This window comes from Rattus norvegicus, chromosome 3, assembly GCF_036323735.1.
Source record: "Rattus norvegicus strain BN/NHsdMcwi chromosome 3, GRCr8, whole genome shotgun sequence".
NCBI lineage: Eukaryota > Metazoa > Chordata > Mammalia > Rodentia > Muridae > Rattus > Rattus norvegicus.
The window spans coordinates 30,609,417-30,631,312 of NC_086021.1; the positions used below are offsets into that span (position 1 = coordinate 30,609,417).

At 48.7% G+C, this 21,896-nt stretch overlaps 1 protein-coding gene and 1 pseudogene across 2 annotated transcripts; one reads left to right on the forward strand and one right to left on the reverse strand.

Annotated features, from left to right (window-relative positions):
- The first annotated feature begins 956 nt into the window (after positions 1-956).
- Positions 957-1,613, forward strand: Ensa-ps1 (endosulfine alpha, pseudogene 1; annotated as a pseudogene).
- Positions 1,614-10,108: 8,495 nt separating this feature from the next.
- On the reverse strand, positions 10,109-20,972 carry Surf6 (surfeit 6). Of its 2 annotated transcripts, none has more exons than XM_006233784.3 (5): positions 20,658-20,972; positions 17,808-18,008; positions 17,435-17,523; positions 12,504-12,704; positions 10,109-11,512 (listed from the first exon to the last, which is right to left on the reverse strand). In XM_006233784.3, exons 1-5 carry the CDS (start codon positions 20,665-20,667, stop codon positions 11,033-11,035), a joined length of 981 nt encoding a protein of 326 aa, XP_006233846.1. In that variant the 5' UTR covers positions 20,668-20,972; the 3' UTR covers positions 10,109-11,032. The 2 variants fall into 2 exon arrangements, with proteins under 2 accessions (XP_006233846.1, NP_001015014.1); NM_001015014.1 differs by having other exon boundaries at positions 10,112-11,512; positions 20,759-20,891.
- Positions 20,973-21,896: the final 924 nt, after the last annotated feature.

Genomic DNA, 21,896 nt, shown 5'->3' on the forward strand with positions numbered 1-21,896 from the left:
GGATAAACCCTCCCAAAGCCACCGAGGGGCACAATGACTCTGGAACAAAAGTAATCATCATATAGGAGCCATATTGGTTCACTCGGGGGAAGATGGCTACCAACAAAGTTGGTAGTTACAAAAATTCATCAGATTCTTCCATAACTGGAGCTGAGATAATGTTGGGTGGGACTACACTTCGGTCAATGTGTCATGGACTCAAACCAAACCTCATGACTGTTACCCTTAGTAAGGGCTTAGAGATCACTGATCCTTTTATCTGTGCTCTTCCCAATGTGGGGCCCCACTGACTAGATCTCCTCTCTGTTTTTCCTCAGGACTCATCTCTTTAATGGGTTAGGATGGAGAACTGAGCTTAGACTTTAGCCCTAAATCTCTATTAACAGTAAAGACACAAGACTAACTGACAATCAACCGGACCGACACGGCCAACCCAGAAGATTGCCACAACCACCCTTGCCTTTGCTTTGTCATGATGGCAGCTCCATCCAATTAGTATAGTGAGTCAGTGTGCACCTGACACAGTGACACATCTGAAAAATTCTATATGAAGACAGGGAAGATTCTTAAGAAAAAATTCCAGGAGCTGGAGAGATGGCTCCGTGATTAAGAGCGCGAACTGCTCTTCTAGTGTGAGAGCTAGTATTTTTCCACCAGCCTCAGACGGCCCCTCCCATGCAGGAGGGAGTACAGCAATCCTGTCTGGGGCAGTTCCTGAGGTCATGGGGAGCCCTGTGTTCACAGCAGCACTGTCTTAACATTATCTAAAGGGATGCATTTCAAGGACCCCTGCCCTGGTTTGTAGCAACCTAAGGCTCAGCAGTGCCCCCATAGACCCAATCTCTATCACCGTAACCCGTCCTTTGTGAAATGTATAAAACTGTACGGATTGTTCAGGGTCGCCTCTCCTCGAGAGGTAGGTGGACCCCAGCTTGCTGGAAATAAAAAATTTCCTCATGCCATTGCAGCGTTCTCTGGTCTCACGTCTCATTCACAGGAATCTTCTGGTAATTAAGACTCAGGCTGAGATAGCGACAGTACCCAGAGCAGCAGCTCAGGTTGTCCCCGTTTCCCCTCCCCCTTTCCCTTTTCCGGCTGACTTCCCGGGCCCTTCACTGCACAGTCCTGGTCCTGCCACGTCCCAGAAACAAGAAGAAGAAAACCCTGCGGAGGAAACCGGCGAGGAGAAGCAGGATACACAGGAGAAAGAAGGTATTCTTCCTGAGAAGGCTGAGGAGGCAAAGCTAAGGCCAAATATCCAAGCTTAGGACAAAAGCCTGGAAGCTCCGACTTCCTCATGAAGAGATGCCAGAAAGGGCAAACGTACTTTGACTCAGGAGAGTACAACGTGGCCAAAACCAAGATAAAGAACAAGCAGCTACCGAGTGCAGGAGCAGACAAGAACCTGGTGACCGGTGACCACATCCCCACCCTACAGGACCTGCCCCAGAGAAAGTCCTCGCTCGTCACCAGCAAGCTTGCGGGGTAACCTGGGCCCCTCTCTTCCCCTTCCTCACCCACTGGGCTTTTATATATTGTAGGCAGGGAATGGGCACCTAGTCAGAGCTCAGCTTGCCGACCAGGGAATACATTCTGCTGAGGGCGTAGGTTGACGAGGGGCTCTGAGTTATGTCTTTGGGTAAATTGAAACTTGTATACCCTCACGATAGCCCGGTAGACACCCAAGAGTAGGAAAGACTAGGAGTGCAGAGCACTCAGCTTTTCCTGTGGTGAGAAACGTAGAAGATGCAAATTCTCCTGCTGGAGGAGCAAGTCCTTGGACAAGCTGTCTTGGAGCCGCGTGACAGGTTCAGTGTCCCAAGGCTGAGTTGACGTGTTGGGAAAGGCGGAGTGAAGGAGACGCTCTCTGTGCTTCTAAGTGTGTTGTCCCATAGGCCTCTGTGCTTTGTGTTCCCATCATAGATGTTTAGGGAACCTTCAAAGGAGAGGGCATTTGCTTGCCTAAAACTACAGTTGCCCACCTAACCCCTCTGCTGTGTTCCTGCAACAGTTGCCCTGCTTCTCAAGGAATGTAAAGTTTAATGGACCTTAGCTACTCATGAAAAAAAAATGGTGTATTTTTTCTTCGGCATGTGTCCCGTCCAGCGAGTCCAGTTATTCAGGGTCCCGAAGAGGCTCTACCTGAGTGTCAAGAAGGGGAGGAAAGAAGGAGACCAAGCAAGGTTCTGTTGTCAAGGTCTCGTTTATTGAGAGGAATGTACAGCATTTAAAGCTCTGAGGCAGGAATTGAAGCTTAGGGTGGGGGAGTATTGGGAAGTGCCCAAGGATATCAGGTGAATCACTAAACTGCAAGATATCCTCCTTAAACAAAGAGGCTACAGTCTTCCGGGGACATGTTCTTTGAAAAGGTCGAACCCTGGGGCTGGGGATTTAGCTCAGTGGTAGAGCGCTTACCTAGGAAGCGCAAGGCCCTGGGTTCGGTCCCCAGCTCCGAAAAAAAGAACCAAAAAAAAAAAAAAAAGAAAAAAAAAAGAAAAGGTCGAACCCTTCTCAGGAATCTGCTCAGGGACATCCGGTGTTTGCTCAGGCTGAAACACCCTGTGATTGCTCCCGGAATTTTCCTGGAAGAGGCTTTTGTCCAACAATCTCATAATCTTACAGCAGCCACCTTAGGGGTGAGCATCTGTGGCCATACAGCCCAGAGTCACATAGCCACCTTGAGCTATGCAGTCACAAAGCAGCCAGGCCCAAATCCAATACGGCTCCCCACAAGCATGTTGCTTTTTGAAAGTATTATGGGATATGGAAAGAGTTTAGGAGTTGGAATACGTGGGCTGCAGTTCTTGTCCCGCTCAACAGCACTGATGTGTGAGCTTGACCAGGTCTGTAGCCTCTCTGGATTGATTCTGTTCCTCATCTGTAAACAGAAGGAAACACATACAGGCTAATTCTAACTCTAAAGTCCTCCATCTGCCATTGTCGTACTGGTGGTCATCATAAAACCAAAATTGCGGCAGGCCTGTGACTGAGCCTTAGCTCTGTAAAGCTAGAAGTGCTACATGGGACGAGAGAGAGAGTTCAGACTTAAGGGCCATAGCTTCAGACAACAATCTCATAGGTGTCAGCTTTTTTGAGAGAGAAAAAGAACAAATCCGAAAAGGCTGGCCCTGTACGTGTCTTGACTCTGCCCACTTTCCTGGGTCTGCCATTGACCCTAGCTGCTTCAAACCTGCTCTGGCAGCAGATGGATGGGCCTGAGGAGACAGCCTCACTCGCTGTGGCATCACACTTCAGATGTAATCAGACACTGGGTGTATGTTAGGCTTGGAGGAGGAAGGGGTGAAGGAAGCTGGTCCCCAGAGCTTAGTGCTGCTGCTAGCTGCAGCAGCTGGTCCTTAGCAGATGATTCGTGGTGGAGGCTGGAAGGAGGGTGCAGGGAGGGAGACAGCAGCCTGTCTTGCTGTGTCATCACGAGTTTGGCCTGGATCTTACTGAGTGCCACCTGCTCATCATCAGCAGAGAGGGCCAGAATGAGAACTGGTCAAAAGAGCAAGTTGGTGCAGTCTCTCTCCCCTTCACAGATCCCAGTGTGCCCTCTGGCGAGTCTGTGGATGTGTGTTAGGGAAGAGACATGTAAATACGCTCTTCTGGCTGCCCACTGCTCAGGTCTCTGGCCATCGTTCAGATAGGGCAGACATAGGTTGGTGAAGAAGGAGTGGAGAGCACAGGATCCCCGGTCTCCCTGGCCCCCAAACTCCTTGACTCTCATTTGTAATTGTGTATAATTTTTGTGTTTTTTGCTCCATTTTCTCATGCTGTCATGTAATCCTTATCAGAAGTCCATGTGGGAGGGGACAAAGCCGAACGTCACTGTATAGTTTCTTCAGTGTCCAGCCTGTTGTACATAGATATGTCATGTCATTATATATAAATATATAAATATAAATATATATATATATACATATAATTTTGTAAAAACAAAACAAAAAGACTCAAGTTGAGCCTTATACTAGGGATCCTGAGTTCAATTCCCAGGAACCACATGGTGGCTCACAACCATCTGTAATGGGACCCAATGCCCTCTTCTGGTGTGTCTGAGACAGTGACAGTGAACTCACACACATAAAATAAATAAATAAAATGCTTAAAAAAGAAAATAAAAAATTCCTCTTGCGTCTAATCTGGCAGAGACTTGATATGCTGGGGTCAGGGGACACTCAGGTGGACGCCCACTCTCTCAGAGAAGGGAGGGGAGATGGGAAGAAGTGTTTGAGATGTAAATTGATTAATTAACTAAACAGAATTCTCAATTCTCTGCCATTCCCTCATCTTAACTCACGACTAAACCTCTCTATTGAAGTCTGCCCATAGGACGAGCTATCCAAAATCCTAGCTGATGTGACTCAGGTGTTCTCTCTCCTCTCCCTGCTCTCCTTTCCCCTCCCCCTCTCCCCCCTCTTTATCTCTTCCCAACCCCCCAAGTGTACTTTTAATCTATAATAAACTCTCCCCAGCTCTTTACTGTGTGTGCCTCACCTCTGCAGTACTCTTATCATGGCACGACCCTTAGTGTAGTGTTCAGGTCTTTGTGCCTTCCCCGCCATTCACCACCACCACCAGCAGTGACAGCACTGGTGAGCCAACTAGAGGGTCACCAGGAACTGGTGAACTTTCTTACAATGGAAATGCCATTAGAGGATTTGGTACTTGACGAGTTCTCCACAGGCACCAGGTATGCACACAGTGTACTTCGATATAGACAAAACGCTCGTGGACAATAAAAATAAACCTTTGAGAAAAGCCATCAAGCAAAAATAACAATAAGAAGCAAAAATAACCCCTCGTCATAGAAACATCTCCTTGCAACAGACAGGAGACTGTAACAAAAAAAAAAAAAAAAAAAAGCCCCAGCTGATGGTAACTGCAGAGAACACAAGCCCGGCTACATCTACAACACAGTTCCTGACCTAAGGCTTGGGGGTCACAGCAGAAAAGGAAGAGGAAAAAGCTGTTAGAACAGGATGTTTGTGGTGGCGGTTCAGCTCCTAGTTCTAGCTCCACCCGGTAATTCACACCAACTTGGCTGTCTAAAGAAGATCTGGATAACAGCAATAGAAATGCTAGCAGAGAAGGGGGATTTCCTGGCAGGCCTTAAATGCAACTAAGGCATGCCGAGAGTGGGAGATAGTTTTCCTCAGAGAAGAGCTCCAAAATTGGGTTTTCAGTACCAAGTAGTCAATCATGCAATCACATATGTTTCAGTAACATTGTCCGGATTGAGCAGGTTGTACTTACACATTTAGAAATAAATACATCGATACATAAGAAACCAAGAAATAGGGGTTGGGGATTTAGCTCAGTGGTAGAGCGCTTGCCTAGCAAACGCAAGGCCCTGGGTTCGGTCCCCAGCTCCGAAAAAAAGAAAAAGGAAAAAAAAAAAGAAAAAAAAAAAGAAACCAAGAAATAGAAGCCATGTATTTAAGAAGGGAGGAAATGATGCAATTATACTTTAATTTCAAAAATATAAGTATATCAAAAATCTAGGAGAATTGTTTTAATGAGTTAATCATTAAGCCAGGTTGGTGCCACACCTTTAACTCTGGCACTTAGAAGACAGAGACAGATTGATTTGAGTTTGAAGTCAGGCTGGTGTACATTGTGAGTTCTCTGAGATTAAAGGCATGCACTACCTGTAAGGCTCAAAGTGAGTCCTAACTTCAGGGAGACCCCCCCCCCAAGAGAGACACGAGAATGGAGTTCAATGCAAACACAAGAGGTTTATTTTTCCGTCAGGGTTGATCCTCAATCAGCCCCTTGTGGCAAGTGACTAAAAGGTGACCCCGAATGGCTATAACAAGCAGTTTTCATGCTTTTTAGGGGTACAGGTTACATCAGCAAGGTTACAGTTTAAATTCATTGGCTAAGCATAGTGACCTTTGAGTCTATTGGCTAGCAAGCATATGACATACATTCGAACTCTTTCTGGGTCAGGTGGCTATCAGTCAGTAGTACATTCTGTGATTTTTCAAGAATGTCCCTGCTCCTCCTGGAGAACTGTGGGTGGAGAATGAAACTTGGCCTAGCCTTAACCCAATAAGGGAAGCTGGTACTTGGCCTATTCTTGACCTGAGGCAGTGGGTGTAAGGCTGGTGAAAGCCCCTAGGGTCCCTCACAAGAACCCCATAACCTATCTACTTTCTTTTTTTTTTTTTTTTTTTTTTTTTGGTTCTTTTTTTCGGAGCTGGGGACCGAACCCAGGGCCTTGCGCTTCCTAAGCAAGCGCTCTACCACTGAGCTAAATCCCCAACCCCACCTATCTACTTTCTACCAGGCCAAGACTTAGTTGCTTAATACTTCAGTAACAACTAGGGCCTTCATACCAAAACATACCTGTCAGATGCTCCATTCTACACACGCGCGCGCGCACACACACACACACACACACACACACACACACACGCACACACACACACATACACGCACACACACAAATACACACGTGCGCACACACACGCACATACACACACACACACACGTGCACACACACATATACACACACACGCACATGCACACACACACATACTCACACATACACACACATACACACACACGCACATGCGCACATGCACACATGCACACACACACACACACACACACACACACACACACACACACACACACACACACACAAAGCTTGTCTGGTTTTCCTGCCTGCATTTCCTCCTTTTGTGGAGTGGGTTATGAAGTCCTGCTCCTGCTATGCCCATGAGAACTCCTATTCTACCCTAGCCTAGTGGTATTTCTGTCTTTTACGCAATGCTGTAGTTTGAGTGTCCCTCCTCCACCCAGACTTGAGATCCAGTTGCCAGTGGTGTGTGTGTGTGTGTGTGTGTGTGTGTGTGTGTGTGTGTGTGTGTGTGCGCGCATGTGTGCTCCGGACAGTGTGTTAAGTAGGTCAAGCAGTAGTATTAAGCAGCCTTTAATGGTAGTACTGGGAAAAAAGCAGAGGCAGGCACATCTCTGTGAGTTCAAGGCCAGCCTGGTGTACAGAGTGAGTTCCAGGAAAGCTGGGTCTACATAAAAAGACACTGAGTCTAAAAAACAAGAGAAACAAAAATGACTCAGGCATTGTAGCACACACAGTCCAGTTCACAACCAAGTGACCAAGTGACAAAGCCCTGTTCAAACAAACACCCCCCCCCCACTCCTCAAAGAGGCCCAGGAGGACGTCCCCTTACCAGCAATGATAGCTGTGTTGTGTAACAGACACACACACGAGTGGGTTACTTATGAGCTACTTGCTTGTTGCCTGCTTACATGTCTGTGTAGCATGTGTGTGGGTGGTACCCTCGGAGCCCAGATGGGGGTGTCGGATCCCCCAGAACAAGTTAAAGACAGTTATGAGACACCATGTGGGTGCTCGTCACCACACCCCAGGTCCTCTGCAGTTAGGTGCTCTTGAGTGAAGAGCCATGTATAAAGGATTCTAGTAGAATCTCCGTGTCTAAGGGAAACATTCAAATGAAATAGCTTTCTCACTGGATCTAGAGTGAATATTAGCATGGATATGGTTTTCTGTAAGTCCTTACACCTTTGTGGGAAACTGACTGTTTCCTGTGATTTATGGTTGTTTTTCTGAGGGACCTTAACAACAGCCTTTGGGTTATTTTGGTCACAGGACAGTCCTGGCACACCCAGACCACCTCGCATTGTTGAGTACTGGGGACAGTGTATAAGGCCTAAGGTCAGGTCACAGGGATGTTTTTCTTCAGAAAACATAGATCAGGGGTGTTGATTTAAGAAACCTGTTTTACCCACACACACACGAAAAAAACAAAAACAAAAACAAAAAAAAACCTTTTGTGAGCAATCAACAAACAAGCTTTTGTTAAGTTGTTCAAGATTCATCCGGAGGCTGGACCCTGCCGCTGCCAGCAAAGCCTCGTCCTGCCGTATCTCTCTGATCAACCCGAGACTCAGAACACTGACACCATTTCTCCAGCCCTAGTTGTGAACTCTGAAGTTTCCATTGTTGTCTGCCAGACATGATAAAGGATACCTGTAACCCAGGAGACTGAGGCAGGGCAGCTGTTCGAGATACCTGGTGGTCACATCATGTCAATAGTTCAGGAAGCAGAGAACAGGATGGAAACAAGGGAGGCTGCAGCCCTCGGGGCCCATCTTCAGCATCCCTCCACTGGCACCCATAGCTATAGCTCCAGTGTGGCACAAGGGAACACACAGTGAAGTTAGTGGACAGATCGCTCTCGTTCTGTAGAAACAGGTGCCTCAAACCCGAACAGGGCTCAGTAGGCAGGGACGGGGGCAAGCTGGCCTGCTGTGTCCCGGGTTCAGGTGCTGACCCAGTCTGATCCCACTGGTGGGCTCAGCTTCTCAACCTGACTGATGACTGGCACAAAGGAGAAGAGGACGTCCAAGGAATAAGGTCCTTTTCAGAATAATCACCTTTGAGAAGAAAAGTTTCCCCAAAGCCACCTCCCACAGAGCGCCTGCACCACTTGGGGACAAGCTACTTAGATACAGCCTTTGATACATATGGATTCAAACCTTAACTCTGTTTTCTTGGAATATTTTAGAATGTGCGTATTTTCACCCCTTCATAACCTTAGAACTCCAGCCACCCGCCTAACTGTACCTGCCCAATACCCTAGCTAGGTCTTTTTTCTGTTAGTATTGAAATGTACTATTTTGAATAAATTTTGTGTAAATCAAAGGTATGAAATACCTAGAATACAGCAGCCTAATTATATATTTGTATAATTCGTTAATAAAAATTTCCCCACAATACCGCAAAATTCTTATATATATATATATATATATATATATATTTTTTTTTTTCCGGAGCTGGGGACCGAACCCAGGGCCTTGCGCTTGTTAGGCAAGTGCTCTGCTGCTGAGCTAAATCCCCAACCCCAAGATATATTTATTTACATTTCAAATGTTATTACCTTTCCCAGTTTCCTGTCCAAAAGTCCCCACCCCTCCCCCTCCAGGTGTTCCTCCCCCATCCATTCCCCTTACCCCCACACACACAACATTCTGCTGCACTGGGGGTCCAACCTTGGCAGGATCAAGAGCTTCCCCTTCCCCTGGTGCCCCAACAAGGCTATTCTCTGCTACATATGCAGTTGGAGCCCAGGGTCAGTCCATGTATAGTCTTTCGGTAGTGGTTTAGTCCCTGGAAGCTCTGGTTGGTTGGCATTGTTGTTCTTATGGGGTCTCAAGCCCCTTCAACTCTTTCAATCCTTTCTCTAAGTCCTCCAATGGGGTTCCTGTTCTCAGTTCAGTGGTTTGCTGTCTAGCTAGATCTTCACTTCAGTGTGTAAGAGATGTCCATTGCAGGCTCGAAGGACTGAGCTCAGGTTATCAGGCTCACACAGGTAGTGCTTTACCCATAAAGCCATCTCACCAGCTCTCTGGGGTTTGTGTATCTGTTGGGTGTATGTGTACCTGGATACTTTCACAGGAGCTGGTGCTCGACTTCCATCGTGCTGACGCAGGGGCTCTCCCCTGTCCGTTACTGTGTATTCCGGGTTAGCTGCCAGAGCTCCCAGGCCAATTCTCTCTCTATCTCCCACCTTTCAGTGAGTACCAGGATTGCACATGCATACCACATCTGGATTTTTTACCAGCAGAGGCATCTCTCCAAAATCAAGCCAGCTTGGGACTCTCTGTAACTCAGACTCACCGTCTTCTTGCCTCAGCCTCTCCAATGCTGGGATTACAGGAGTGTGCCAACACTTCTGTTTTCTGTTGTTACTGTTTTCTTTCTTTACACAGGTCTCTATGTAGCCCTGGCTGGCTTCAAACTCAAGAGATCACCTGCCTATGCCTCCCTGAGTAATGGGACCAAAGGTGAGTGCTACCACACACAACCATCACTTCTCAATTCTGTCCAGCCTGTAGCAATTACAAAGGCACTCCAGCCTACCAATCCACTCCTGCACCCCAGCTCTCACCTGCAGTCTGTCCACTGCTCACCTAGTTAACTCCCTATCTCCATTCATGACCTCATCCCGGCCAGCATCCCAAGAGCCATTCTGCCCTGCCTCCTTGCTCCAAACGCATGTTGACTTATCTTAGAGTTTCTATTGATGTGATAAAACAAAACACCATGACCAAAAGCAACTTGAGGAAAGGGTTTACTTCATGTTACATTTCCAGGTAACAGTACATCACCAAGGGAAGCCAGGGCAGGAACCTAGACGCAGGAACTGAAGCAAAAGCTACTTAATGGCTTGTCCCCGACAGCTGGCTTGGCCTACTTTCTTAAACAACCCAGGACCGTCAGTCCGGGGGTGGCACTAGCCACAATGAACCAGGCCCTACCATATCATTCACCAGGTTTTTTTGTTTTTTAAAAAAAAGCACCACAGGCCAATCTAGCGGGGTTCTCAGTTGAGGCACTCTCTTCTCAGACAACTCCAGTTTGTATTAAACTGACATAAAACTAGGCGACATGTAAGTCGCAGCCATTGACTGGCTCACAGGTGAGCAAGCACATCCTGGGACTCAGGAAGGACTCTAGATTTTTGAGCTGGATGCTGGCCTTCAACACAGCTCTCAAGCTCTGGCCCAGAGACATATCTGACTGGATCAGATTCTCCCAAAACTCTTGGGCCCTCTTCTCTGTTCCCAAGACTAGTGGATACAGAACAAGTAGTCAAAACCTTTTGTTCTCATGGCCCCTGGATATACCAGGTGGGCAGGAAGGAGTGAGTGGGGTACCTCACCCCAACCTCTATCCCAACTCTGGAGCATTCAGAACACAGACATACACAGACATACAGACACAGTGACACACCCCTCACAAGACACGGGCACAGATCCCCTTCATCCCTCTCAGGAACGGGAAACACGGTCTTCCTTAAGGATGCTGCTGAAACGTCCTGGCACGCAGTCAGATCTCACTTTGGTTGTGGGGTGCAAGAACTGTCAACCTCACAGGAGACCCAGTCTGTCACCACATACCACCTCAACCCTCAAGGATGGAGATGGATGGAAGCCAGGTAGGAAGGTGCCCAGCCAGGAACCTGGCAGGTGCAAGCTCTCAGGAGAGGCCTGCACGCTCCAGGTCCTGGGGCAGCACCCGGCCCTTCTTGCGGGCCTTCTGTAGCCGTCGCTCGGCCCGAGCTGCCTTCTTCTTGCGCAGGTTCTGGCGTCGCTTGTCCTGTCGCTGCTGCATCTTCTCCACCACATGCTCCGAACGCTTCTCCCACTTGCGCTGCCGCTGTGCCCGGCGCTTCTCTTTGCGCTTCAGGGCCTCCTGCAGCAGGCGCTCATCGTCCCTGATCTTCACACCCTCTGCCTTGTACAGCAAGTTGGTCCACTTCATCTTGGCCTCCAGCTCCTGGGCCTTGCCTGCATCCTGATCGCGAAGCTCCTCCACCCGGCCCTGCCGGGCATGCAGACGGTCCAGCAGCTGCCTATAGTTCCTGCCTGTCAGAGGGGTCAAGTTCCCCTTCACCTGCTGCCGCTTCTCCTTCTTGCGCTGGGCCTTGCTGGCTGGCTCCTCTCCAGCTACCTCCACCTGCAGGGAAGGACACATCAGTACCGCCATCCACACGGAGAGGCACATCAACAACCGCCATCCACACGGAGAGGCACATCAGTACCGCCAACCACACGGAGAGGCACATCAGTACCGCCATCCACACGGAGAGGCACATCAGTACCGCCATCCACACGGAGAGGCACATCAGTACCGCCATCCACACGGAGAGGCACATCAGTACCGCCATCCACACGGAGAGGCACATCAACACCGCCATCCACACGGAGAGGCACATCAACACTGCCATCCACACGGAGAGGCACATCAACACCGCCATCCACACGGAGAGGCACATCAGTACCGCCATCCACACGGAGAGGCACATCAACACCGCCATCCACACGGAGAGGCACATCAGTACCGCCATCCACACGGAGAGGCACATCAGTACCGCCATCCACACGGAGAGGCACATCAGTACCGCCATCCACACGGAGAGGCACATCAGTACCGCCATCCACATGGAGAGGCACATCAGTACCGCCATCCACACGGAGAGGCACATCAACACCGCCATCCACACGGAGAGGCACATCAGTACCGCCATCCACACGGAGAGGCACATCAACACCGCCATCCACACGGAGAGGCACATCAGTACCGCCATCCACATGGAGAGGCACATCAGTACCGCCATCCACACGGAGAGGCACATCAGTACCGCCATCCACATGGAGAGGCACATCAACACTGCCATCCACACGGAGAGGCACATCAACACCGCCATCCACACGGAGAGGCACATCAGTACCGCCATCCACACGGAGAGGCACATCAACACCGCCATCCACACGGAGAGGCACATCAACACCACCATCCACACGGAGAGGCACATCAACACCGCCAAATCTCACCAGTGTCACAGACCAATAGCTTTCGCCCCCTTAGCAGAAGTCACCAGCATGCACCTAGACCATCAGCACAGGGCAGAGATGGGCCAAAGACACTCAGTCCAGATAACTCTCACCTTATTAAAGATCAGCCCTGATTCCTGCAGATCCTTGCAGGCCATTTTGGGGGGCGCCTTGACTGGTTCCTCCTTTTTCTCAGCCTCTGCAACCTGCTGCTTTGCTCGGAGCTCCCTCCGCTTCCTTTTCTTCCGTTCCCTCTCCTGCTTTCTCCGCTGTCTTTTTTCTAGAGTGGCAGCAGACAGCTCCTTGGTGCCACCCTGTGGGTAAAAGATAAAAGGTGGAGGGTTCACTCCCTAGGGTTCTTAACCTCAAGAGTGCCTTACCTGACATGTATCTGAAATGAGAGGAAAGACTCATGCAGGCCACAAGTCCACGATGTCCGTGTTTCACCAACAGTGACCTGTTACCCAGATGCAAATAACACTAGTGTACTGAGGAACCCCTAGTTAAGAACCCTGGCTTCACAAGGACACTCTTCCATGGCTGGTGGGAGTACAAACTTGCACAAGCTCTCTGGAAATCAATTTGGGGATTTCTCAGAAAACTGAGAATAGTTCTACCTTAAGACCCAGCTATACTACTCCTGAGCATATACCCAAAAAATGCTCCACTATCTGACAAGGACACTTGGTCAACTATGCTCAGAGCAGCTTTATTTGAGTATTAGAAACTAGAAACAATCTACGCGTCCCTCAACTGAAGAATGGATAAAGAAAATGTTCATTTACACAATGGAATTATGACTCAGCTATTAAAAACAAGGACATCATGAATTTTGCAGGCAAACAGAACTAGAAAAGATCATCCTGAGTGAGGTAACCCGGACCCAGACCCAAAAGGACATGCATAGTATGTACTAACTTATAAGTGGTATTAGCCATAAAATACAGGATAACCATGTTACAATCCACAGATCCAAAGAAGCTAAAACTCAAGGGCCAAAGGGAGGATGCTTTAATCTTCCTCTGAAGGGGAAATAAAATAGACATTGGAGGTGGTTGGGGCCGGGGGTTCAGGGGTGGGGTTGGGGAAGAGCAGGGAAGAGAATGGAAAGCAGCAGCAGGCGTGCGGCTCTAGGACCTGCCGGAGACCTGGGGCCAGGGAGTCCACGGGAGTCACTCTGAGACTCTTAGCAATTGGAGACTTGGAGCCTGAAGTAGTCGTTCCTGAAGCCAATAGGACTCACAGTGGAGGGATAAGGACACCAACTGTGATGGTTTGAATATGCTTGGCCAAGGGAGTGGCACTATAAGAAGGCCTTGTTGAAGGAGTGTGTCATAGTCAGGGTGGGCAATGAGACCCTCCTCCTAACTACATAGCAGTCCTGTCTGCCTTCGGATGAAGATGCTTGAACTTTCGGCTCCTCTAGCCCCATGTCTGCCTGGACACTGCCGTGTTCTCCCCTTGATAATGGACTGAACCTCTAAACCAGTAAGCCAGTTCCCATTAAATGTTATCCTTTATAAGAGTTGTTTTGGTTACGGTCTCTCTTCACAGCGATGGAAACCCTAACTATGACAGAAGTTGATACCAGGGACTGGGGTGTTGCTGCGATAGGCCTGACCATGCTTTAGGTTGGAAGAATGTGGATTTGGGGACTTTGGATTTGGAAAGTCATGGAATGTTTTAAGTGGGGCTTAATGGGCCATCCTAGTAGGAATATGAAAGACGGTGGAGCTGACGGTGATTTGAACGGGATAGGCCTGCTGGCCCTAGAGGTTTCAATGGAGAAGTATGTGGCCTGTTTTTGTGATGTTTTGGTGAAGAACATGGCTACTTTTTGCCATTGTCCAAAGAGTCTGACTGAGGCTAAGATTTAGATTAATTGCTTAGACAAAGGAGGTCTCAAGACAGTCTGGTATAAACTCTGTTGTGTAATTACTGAAGTTCACTCTTATCAAGACCGTTTTAATGAAAAGGAGCCACCTAGAAAGGAAAAATATAGAATGTATTGAACTAAGGGGCACCAGGAAGGGAAATGGAGCTGAATCCTGTGTTCAAGGAGATAACAGATTAAGGGAGTGGTGACTTTAGGGACATGATCCCACCCAACTATGCTTAGATCCAAGCATGGTGGTATACACCTTTAATCCCAGGAGACAGGAGCAAGTAAATCTGTGAGTTCAAGGTCTATCTACAGAACAAGTTCCAGGATAGCCAAGCTTACACAGTGAAGGAGTTGGAAAACAGAAAGCTGGTAATAATGTAATAGAACAAAGGGGCCACGTTCCAGTTCCAGCAAGCAGAACTCAGCAGCTTTGGCCATGTGGCTCTAACTTTAATAGAAGGGACTACTGGGACAATTGATGCTGGTTAGCTAGAACTAAGAAATTAGTGGTGATTAAGAGACCAGCATCGGGATTGGGGATTTAGCTCAGTGGTAGAGCTCTTGCCTAGCAAGCTCAAGGCCCTGGGTTCAGTCCTCAGCTCTGAAAAAAAAGAGACCAGCATCACTGAGGTGAAATCTTCTGAGAACACAAAAACACTGTTCCAGAGATAACCAAGGTTGTAGCTGGTGCTACAGCTGGACTGGGTAATGTCACCCAGGTAAGAATCACCCAGGTGGTACTAGTTTTGAAGGCATGAAGCCATCACGGAGAGCAGTTGAGGCTTGGGACTATGAGAGGCCATGGAAGGTCATTGGTGAGGGTGCAGCCTCAGTTGCAGCAAAGTTGAGGGCTGGCACCATGAAAAAAGCCTATGAGAGGCTATTGGTGAAGCCTAGTTGCTGCAAAAGACCCCAGTATATTGGAGATGCCAGTCCTATGGGATGATCACCAAGAGCAACAGTGCCAGTGGAATGGATCAATCAGAGCCGAGAGTGCTACAGAGGGCAGAGCTGGAGAAGTGACACAAGCCCTTCAGAGGAGCCCAGAAGATCATGTGTGGATTCTGGACATTGGAACAAAGAAGCTGTGAAGCTAGAGTTGACTTGAAGACCCCAAGATGTTAGAGATGCCAGAGCCGTGGGCTATCTGCTGAGGAAAGCTGCTAACAGGGAGTGGGACCAGCCCAGGAGAAAGAAGTTTGTCGCAGTCAACAAAGATGCAAAAGGAGGTGGAGATCTGAAGAGGGCTTTGACACCAGACATGGAGATGCAGAGTTTGGAGTTTGCCCAGACGGTTTCCTGTCTTGCTTGGGGGATTACAGTTAAGTGATTGGATGAATCTCAGAAGAGACTCTGAACTCTGGACTTTTAACATTGTTGAGACTGCTATAGACTATGGGGACTTTGGAGGCTGGACTAAATATCATTTTTTATGCTGTCTAGGTGTGGCCCCCATAGACTCATGTGTTTGAACGAGCCTATGGGGGCCAGGGAGTGGAATGTGGTGGTTTGAATATGGATGGATCAAAGAGTGGCACTATTAGGAGGTGTGGCCTTATTGGAAAAAGTGTGTCACTGTGGAGGTGGGCAATGAGACCCTCCTCCTAACCACATGGGAGTCAGTTATCTGTCTTCCTTTGGATGATGCGTCAGTCTTCTCCTGTCTGCCTTTGGATAAAGATGTAGAACGTTCAGCTCCTCTAGTCCCGCGCCTGCCTGGACACTGCCATGCTCCCGCCTTGATGATAATGGACCAAACCTCCAAACCAAGAAGTCCCAGCCCCAATTAAATATCCTTTATAAGAGTTGCTTTGGCCATGGTGTCTCTTCACAGCAATGGAGACCCTAAGATACCAACCTACCCACAAAACCTTCAACAGAAAATGTGTCCTGCCTATAAGATACACAGGGACAAAGATGGGGCAGAGACTGAGAGAATGGACAACCAGTAACTGGTCCAAATTGAGACCCATCCCACAGGCAAGATCCAATCCCTGACACTATTAATGATACTCTGTTATGCTTGCAAACAGAAGTCTACCATAATTCTGAGAGGCGCCACACAGCAGCCTATGGGAACAGACGTGGAGACCCACAGCCAAACACTAGATGGAACTCAGGAAGTTCTATAGAAGAGATGGGGGAAGGATTGAGGGACCTGGAGGGGACAGGGACACACACAATAGAATCAAGTAACCTAGATCCATGGGGGCTCCCAGACACTGAACCACCATCAAAGAGCAAGCATGGGCTGGACCTAGGTTCCCGCATATGGAGCAGATGTGCAGCTTGATCTTCATGCAGGGTCCCCAACAGCTGGAGTGGGGTGGTCTCTGAGCCACAGTATTGTCTGCCTGTGGATCCCATTCCCCTAACTGTATGACTTGTCTGGCCTCAGTGGGAGAGAAGCACCTAGCCGTCAGTGACTTGATGGCTAGGATAGGGTAATACCCAATAGGGGTCTCCCACTTCTCAGAGGAGAAAGGAAGGGGGAACAGGAAGGAAATGAGGAAGCTGGAATTGGGATGTAAAGTGAATAATAATAAAAAAAGATTCCTGGCCCCAGTTCCCAGGCCCCTCCAGCATATCAGAACACTTCATCTTGCATATGGTCATCCACTCTCCTAGAGTTTAGAACTTCAGTTGGGTTTCTATGATAAGAGTGCCTGTCCTAACCACTGTATCTTCTACTGAGGAAACGCACAGGTCGAGTGCTCTCTGCATCCCTTCCTGTGCTACAGCCAGACAGCACACTGTGTATCTGACCAACCCAGGCCTATGCTGCAGGATAAGGGCCTTGAGCCTTGATCCCCACCTCTCAGGAACCTGGAGACAGAGACAGTGAGGGCAAGAAGCTAAAGGTCAAAAAGAGACTAAGAAAGGGGGACAGGAAAGCCAGCATCATGCGGCAAAGTCAAGGCTAGTCAGGTCACCTCACTTCTGGACACTGACCTTTGGAGGGACAATTCAGGCTGTGCTTCCCAAAGGAAGGAGGCCATGCTTCTGAAGGACACAGAGCTTCCAGGAGGCAGATGATAGTGGGGACTGAGGTACTCCCGAGAAAGGAACTACACCTGCTACCTCAACCAAGAGGTGGCCCACATCACATTAGCACCACAAGCCTACTGCTCCAGATGCTCCGGAAGGCTCCCCCCTCACCTGGCCCCGGGCCATCTGGATCTTCTCATGCAGCCGCTGTCTCAGGAAATCCAGTGCAAAGACAGAATCGGGCGCTGTGCCTCGGCTATCTGCAAGGAAGGAAGGTGGGCTGAAAGGAAGGTGCCCTCCCACTACGACCCTGAGGGCGGGTTGTAGATATACAGGCCACCAGTAAGTTCTACCCAAGCTCCTTTAAAACAGTCACTAAACAACTGCATTATGAGATTGGTCCCACTGCCACAGAAATACAAACAGTGCCTTGTTATCCGGTTATCATGCAGCACAGAACAAAACCGTGCTAGCACTGATAAGTGGGGACATTTGTACCTAGGCCCATCCCAGCCCGGACCGTGCACATCCTGGAACCACTCACCTTCAGGGGACCCCAGGGAGCCGGAGCTCCCTTGTTTGGATAGCCCTGGTTTCTTGGCACTAGAAGAGGTGGGAGACTTCTTGCCCAGGGGTTTAGTCTTGTGCTCCATAGTTTTCTCCTCCTGCTTCCGAGACTTATTTTGTGTTTTCTTCCTTTTCTTTTTTGGGGGTCCAGCAGCTTCTGAGCCTTTTGTTCTGACAGCTGAAACACAAAACAAGCTAAATCCCTCCTGACCAATCCCGTAAGGAAAAGTGACGACAAGAGCCAGGTGCTGTGCGGCAGTCCCTCAGGATCTGGAGGCTAAGCCACTAGAACTGCTGAGAGATGCCAGGCTGGGATACACAATGAGATCCCGTCTCAAAAGAGCAAGTAAATTATTTTTAAATCCAAAATATACTCCTCACTTAATCTAGCACTTATGCACATGAGAAACAGAACGTTAAGTCCAGCTTCAGGGTGGCCATCACCCTACTATCTACACATAACCACCCTCTTCCAGGAAGAATAAATGACGGTGCTGCCAAATACTTCTTCCTCACTGCCCAAAATTCAACACTAGGCTCACGAATAGCAATTTCTACCTAAATAAAACCTGCCAGCAGTGTGCTGGTGCACGCCTTTAATTCCAGCACTCATGGGACAGAGGCAGGTGGATCGGAGTTTGAAGCCAATGTGGTCTACAAGGCGAGTTCCAGGACAGCCAGGGCTACACAGAGAAACCCTGTCTTGAAAATAAATAAATAAAGCCTTCCATCTTAGAGGGACACTCCTTACACTCAGGAACTAAACACCAACGCTTCAGGAAGTCCCTGAAACTAACCAGATTCACTAAGTTCCCTCTTCCCCAAGCACATACAAGAAGGCTGAGCATCGTTTAGTCAAACAGACATACATGAAATACTCAACTTTGGAGCTGCCTGCAAGTTGTACAGTACACAGGTTTGGATTTAAAAATAATTAGTTTACTTGCTCTTTTGAGACGGGACCTCATTATGTATCCTAGCCTGGCATCAAACAGCAGGTTTCCAGCTTTTGACCCATCACCCATACTGGGGTATGCTTTGGTGATAAATCTGCCTTTGAGTCATTTCTGGCTCCTGTAAGTCACCCCACAGAGCTCAATTCATTTACCACTTTGGTTCTGTCAGTGAGATTTCTTGGAAAGAAGCGGTCTACAGACTGATTGACTCCTCTGAGCTGCAGAGGAGTGGAATGTTGCAGGTCTGGAGCCTTTATCTCAGGTTCACTTTAGTCCCATGAAAACCTTGCTCCTTGCCCACCTCCGTGTGACTAATAGATAATGGAATCTATTAACTTAGCAGACTAACCTAAAAACTAAGAATGTTATCAGCACCAGGCATAGTGAAACATGCCTTTAATCCCGACACTCCACTCCAAGTGGATCTCGGTAAATTCAAGGCCAGCCTGGTCTACAGGGCTTCCAGGATAGGCAAAGCTACACAGGGAAACCCCGTCTGGGGGATGGGAGGGAATGCCAGCATCATCTAGTCCTAAAAAGAGCTTTCCTCATCTTGCTATACCTACCTGATACACGCTAACGTATTTTAAACTTGCCTTGCCTTTCTTTGTTCTGTAAAATTTCAAGAAACTGCCTCAAGAAGTATTTTCCCTTGGAAAATGGAATTTGAGGGTAACCTAAATCCATGTTTCCAGGCCATGATCATTCCAAACGGGCTCCAAAACAAGCTCTTCACTGTTTCTGTGTGGCTGTGGCTTTCTGTGTCCTGGCTGAGCAGACGCTTGTTTTTGTCTTCCCAGATGATATCACGCACCAGGCCTCACACACTAGGCAAGAGCTCTAAGAGATCATAAGTCTGGCCCTCCTTTTCCTTTTTGTAAGTATGTGTGGAGTACGTGCACCATAAATGAGGGTGTCTGTGGGGTCTAAAAAGGGTGGATGCTGGGACAGTCTGGTCCTCTCCTAAGAGCTGGAGATACACAGAACTATGGAGCCATCGCTCGAGCTCTTTTTTACTTATTTCTTTCAACACAGAATCTTAAACCAGGAAGTGGTGGCACGCACTTATCCCAGCACCTGAGAGGCAGAAACAGGTGAATCTGAGTTCAAAGCCAGCCTGGTCTATAGAGCAAGTTCCCGGACAGCCAGGGCTACATAGAGAAACCCTGTCTCAAAAAGCAAACAAAAGGGGTCTTAGTATGCAGTCCTGGCCATCTGGAATTCACAGTGTTCTGCTTCTGTTTGCCAAGTGCTGGTGTTAAAGGCATGTGGACCACAATCCCCCTCCCACCGCCCCCCAAGACTAGTTTACTTTTGTGAGTGTTGTAAATATCTATGTCTACGCATTAAGATCATCCCTGGTGCCACTGGGGGGCCAGAAAAGAGTGTTAAGAGCCCCTAGAACTGGACTTAGGGACTGCTGTAAGCTGCCTTAGGAACCAAATGTGGGTCCTGTGCAAGAAAAACAAGTGCTCTTAACCAGAGTCAGACCTCCACCCGCTTCTTTTACTTTTTGAGAGTTTCTTGAAGTTGTTCATGCAGAGGTGAACACATCATGTAGCTCAGACAGGCCAGCAGGCCCCACCAACCAGGCCAAGCCACAATTAACCTTTTATGATTAAGACTTGCTTCCACTTTCAATGATGAGGAAATGTTAGTGTTTTAAACTAAACGGCCAAGAATGTAGCGTGCGTTCTTTGAACATCTAAAACACATTCACAGACAAGAACTGAAAAACACACGCCAGTGAAGAAACTTACACTTCCAGTAGCAAGCACGTTTTACTTCCCGTCCGAGTCTGGTAATTTCCTAATTCCCTCCCACTCCATCAGAGCTCAAGCCTTTGCTGTGCCCGCCAGTTACCCACTCACTCGAACTCATATCCCTTGTGGAGGGTCCGGCCCCGACCTAGGACAGCGGGCCCCAGACGACGGCGTCCATTCCCAAAGGCTGCTCGGGCCGGATGCCTTACCCCACTGGCTCCTCTGCCGCTCAGGGCCAGGCTGCGCGCAGATTTTCTTGGCCAAGTCCTGCAGATAGGCATCCTTAGCCAGGAGAGAAGCCATGTTAGCAACCAGGGCTGGAGCTACAATCAGAGGGTCCCGCGGCCGAGCCCCGCCGGAAGCACGGCGTACGCAGGTACCACGGGCGGAGCGGCGTGACCCCGCCGGAAGTACCTCGTGCGCAGGCGCCGCCTAGCAAACGCTATTAGTCCGAGAGAGCCGGAAGCCACGCCCCAGTATTTGTCGCAATATAAACTCCAGATTCGCAAATCCGCCAGCCAGCCCCGGAAGCAACAGTATCTGCAGCTGCTTCCCATTCGAAACTCCACTAGCCATGCCTGAGGGGCCGGCTAGTCCTTAACCTTGGAGGCGTTTCTCTGAAAAATGGAACCTGGAACCTGAGAGGACTGGGCTTCCGCAGAGCTTCCTCAGCGCCTGGCATACCCAGACTACTATAGCTCTTTCCCTACTATTGGACTGAAGGTCAGAACCCGGCCTGCAGGGGATGCCCAGCACTCCTCAGCCTGTCCCACCACATAGAGCAAAAATAGGTATAAAAAGACAACTGGAGGCATGAGTATGTCTTAGATCCTAGATTACATGCAGTAGCCGTGCATTTCAGTGGCGATGGTATTGGACCCTTAGGAATGAGAAACTCCTTGCAGATGGAATTGAACTTACTTATGAGGAAATGAAGGGAAAGTAGAGCCTGTGTGGTAGTTTTTGTTTTTTGTTTTTTTTTTGGGTGCATCCCAGCAACTCACGAGTTAATGCTCGTGAAAAAACGGTGATAAGTTACACCACTCTTGAGTTCCTAGAAAACTGAATCCCCTGCCAGCTCTGCCCCTGGCCACACAAGCAGGGCAAAGACAATGGTGCCCTTTAAATGAGAAGCTTCACTTTTAAATGTGGCTGACAGAATTGACAAACAATAAAACACAAGACTGTCTTTCATTAGGGGTTTGGGAATCCCTTCTGAACTGTTGCTTTTAGTGTTTTCCCCAACTCTTCCTCCCTGTGGCACGTGCAAGCTCTTCCAACAATTAACACTGCAGTGACACCATTCCAGCGAAAACCTCCCTCACTGGGGCAGTGACTTGCCTCTAG

Coding starts and splice junctions, on each gene's coding strand:
- Surf6 (NM_001015014.1), bottom strand. CDS start 20,852: ATGGCTTCTCTCCTGGCTAAGGATGCCTATCTGCAGGACTTGGCCAAG. Junction 18,009..20,758: donor GCGGCAGAGGAGCCAGTGGG/GTAAGGCATCCG, acceptor TTTGTGTTTCAG/CTGTCAGAACAAAAGGCTCA. Junction 11,513..12,503: donor CAGGGCTGATCTTTAATAAG/GTGAGAGTTATC, acceptor CCTTCCCTGCAG/GTGGAGGTAGCTGGAGAGGA.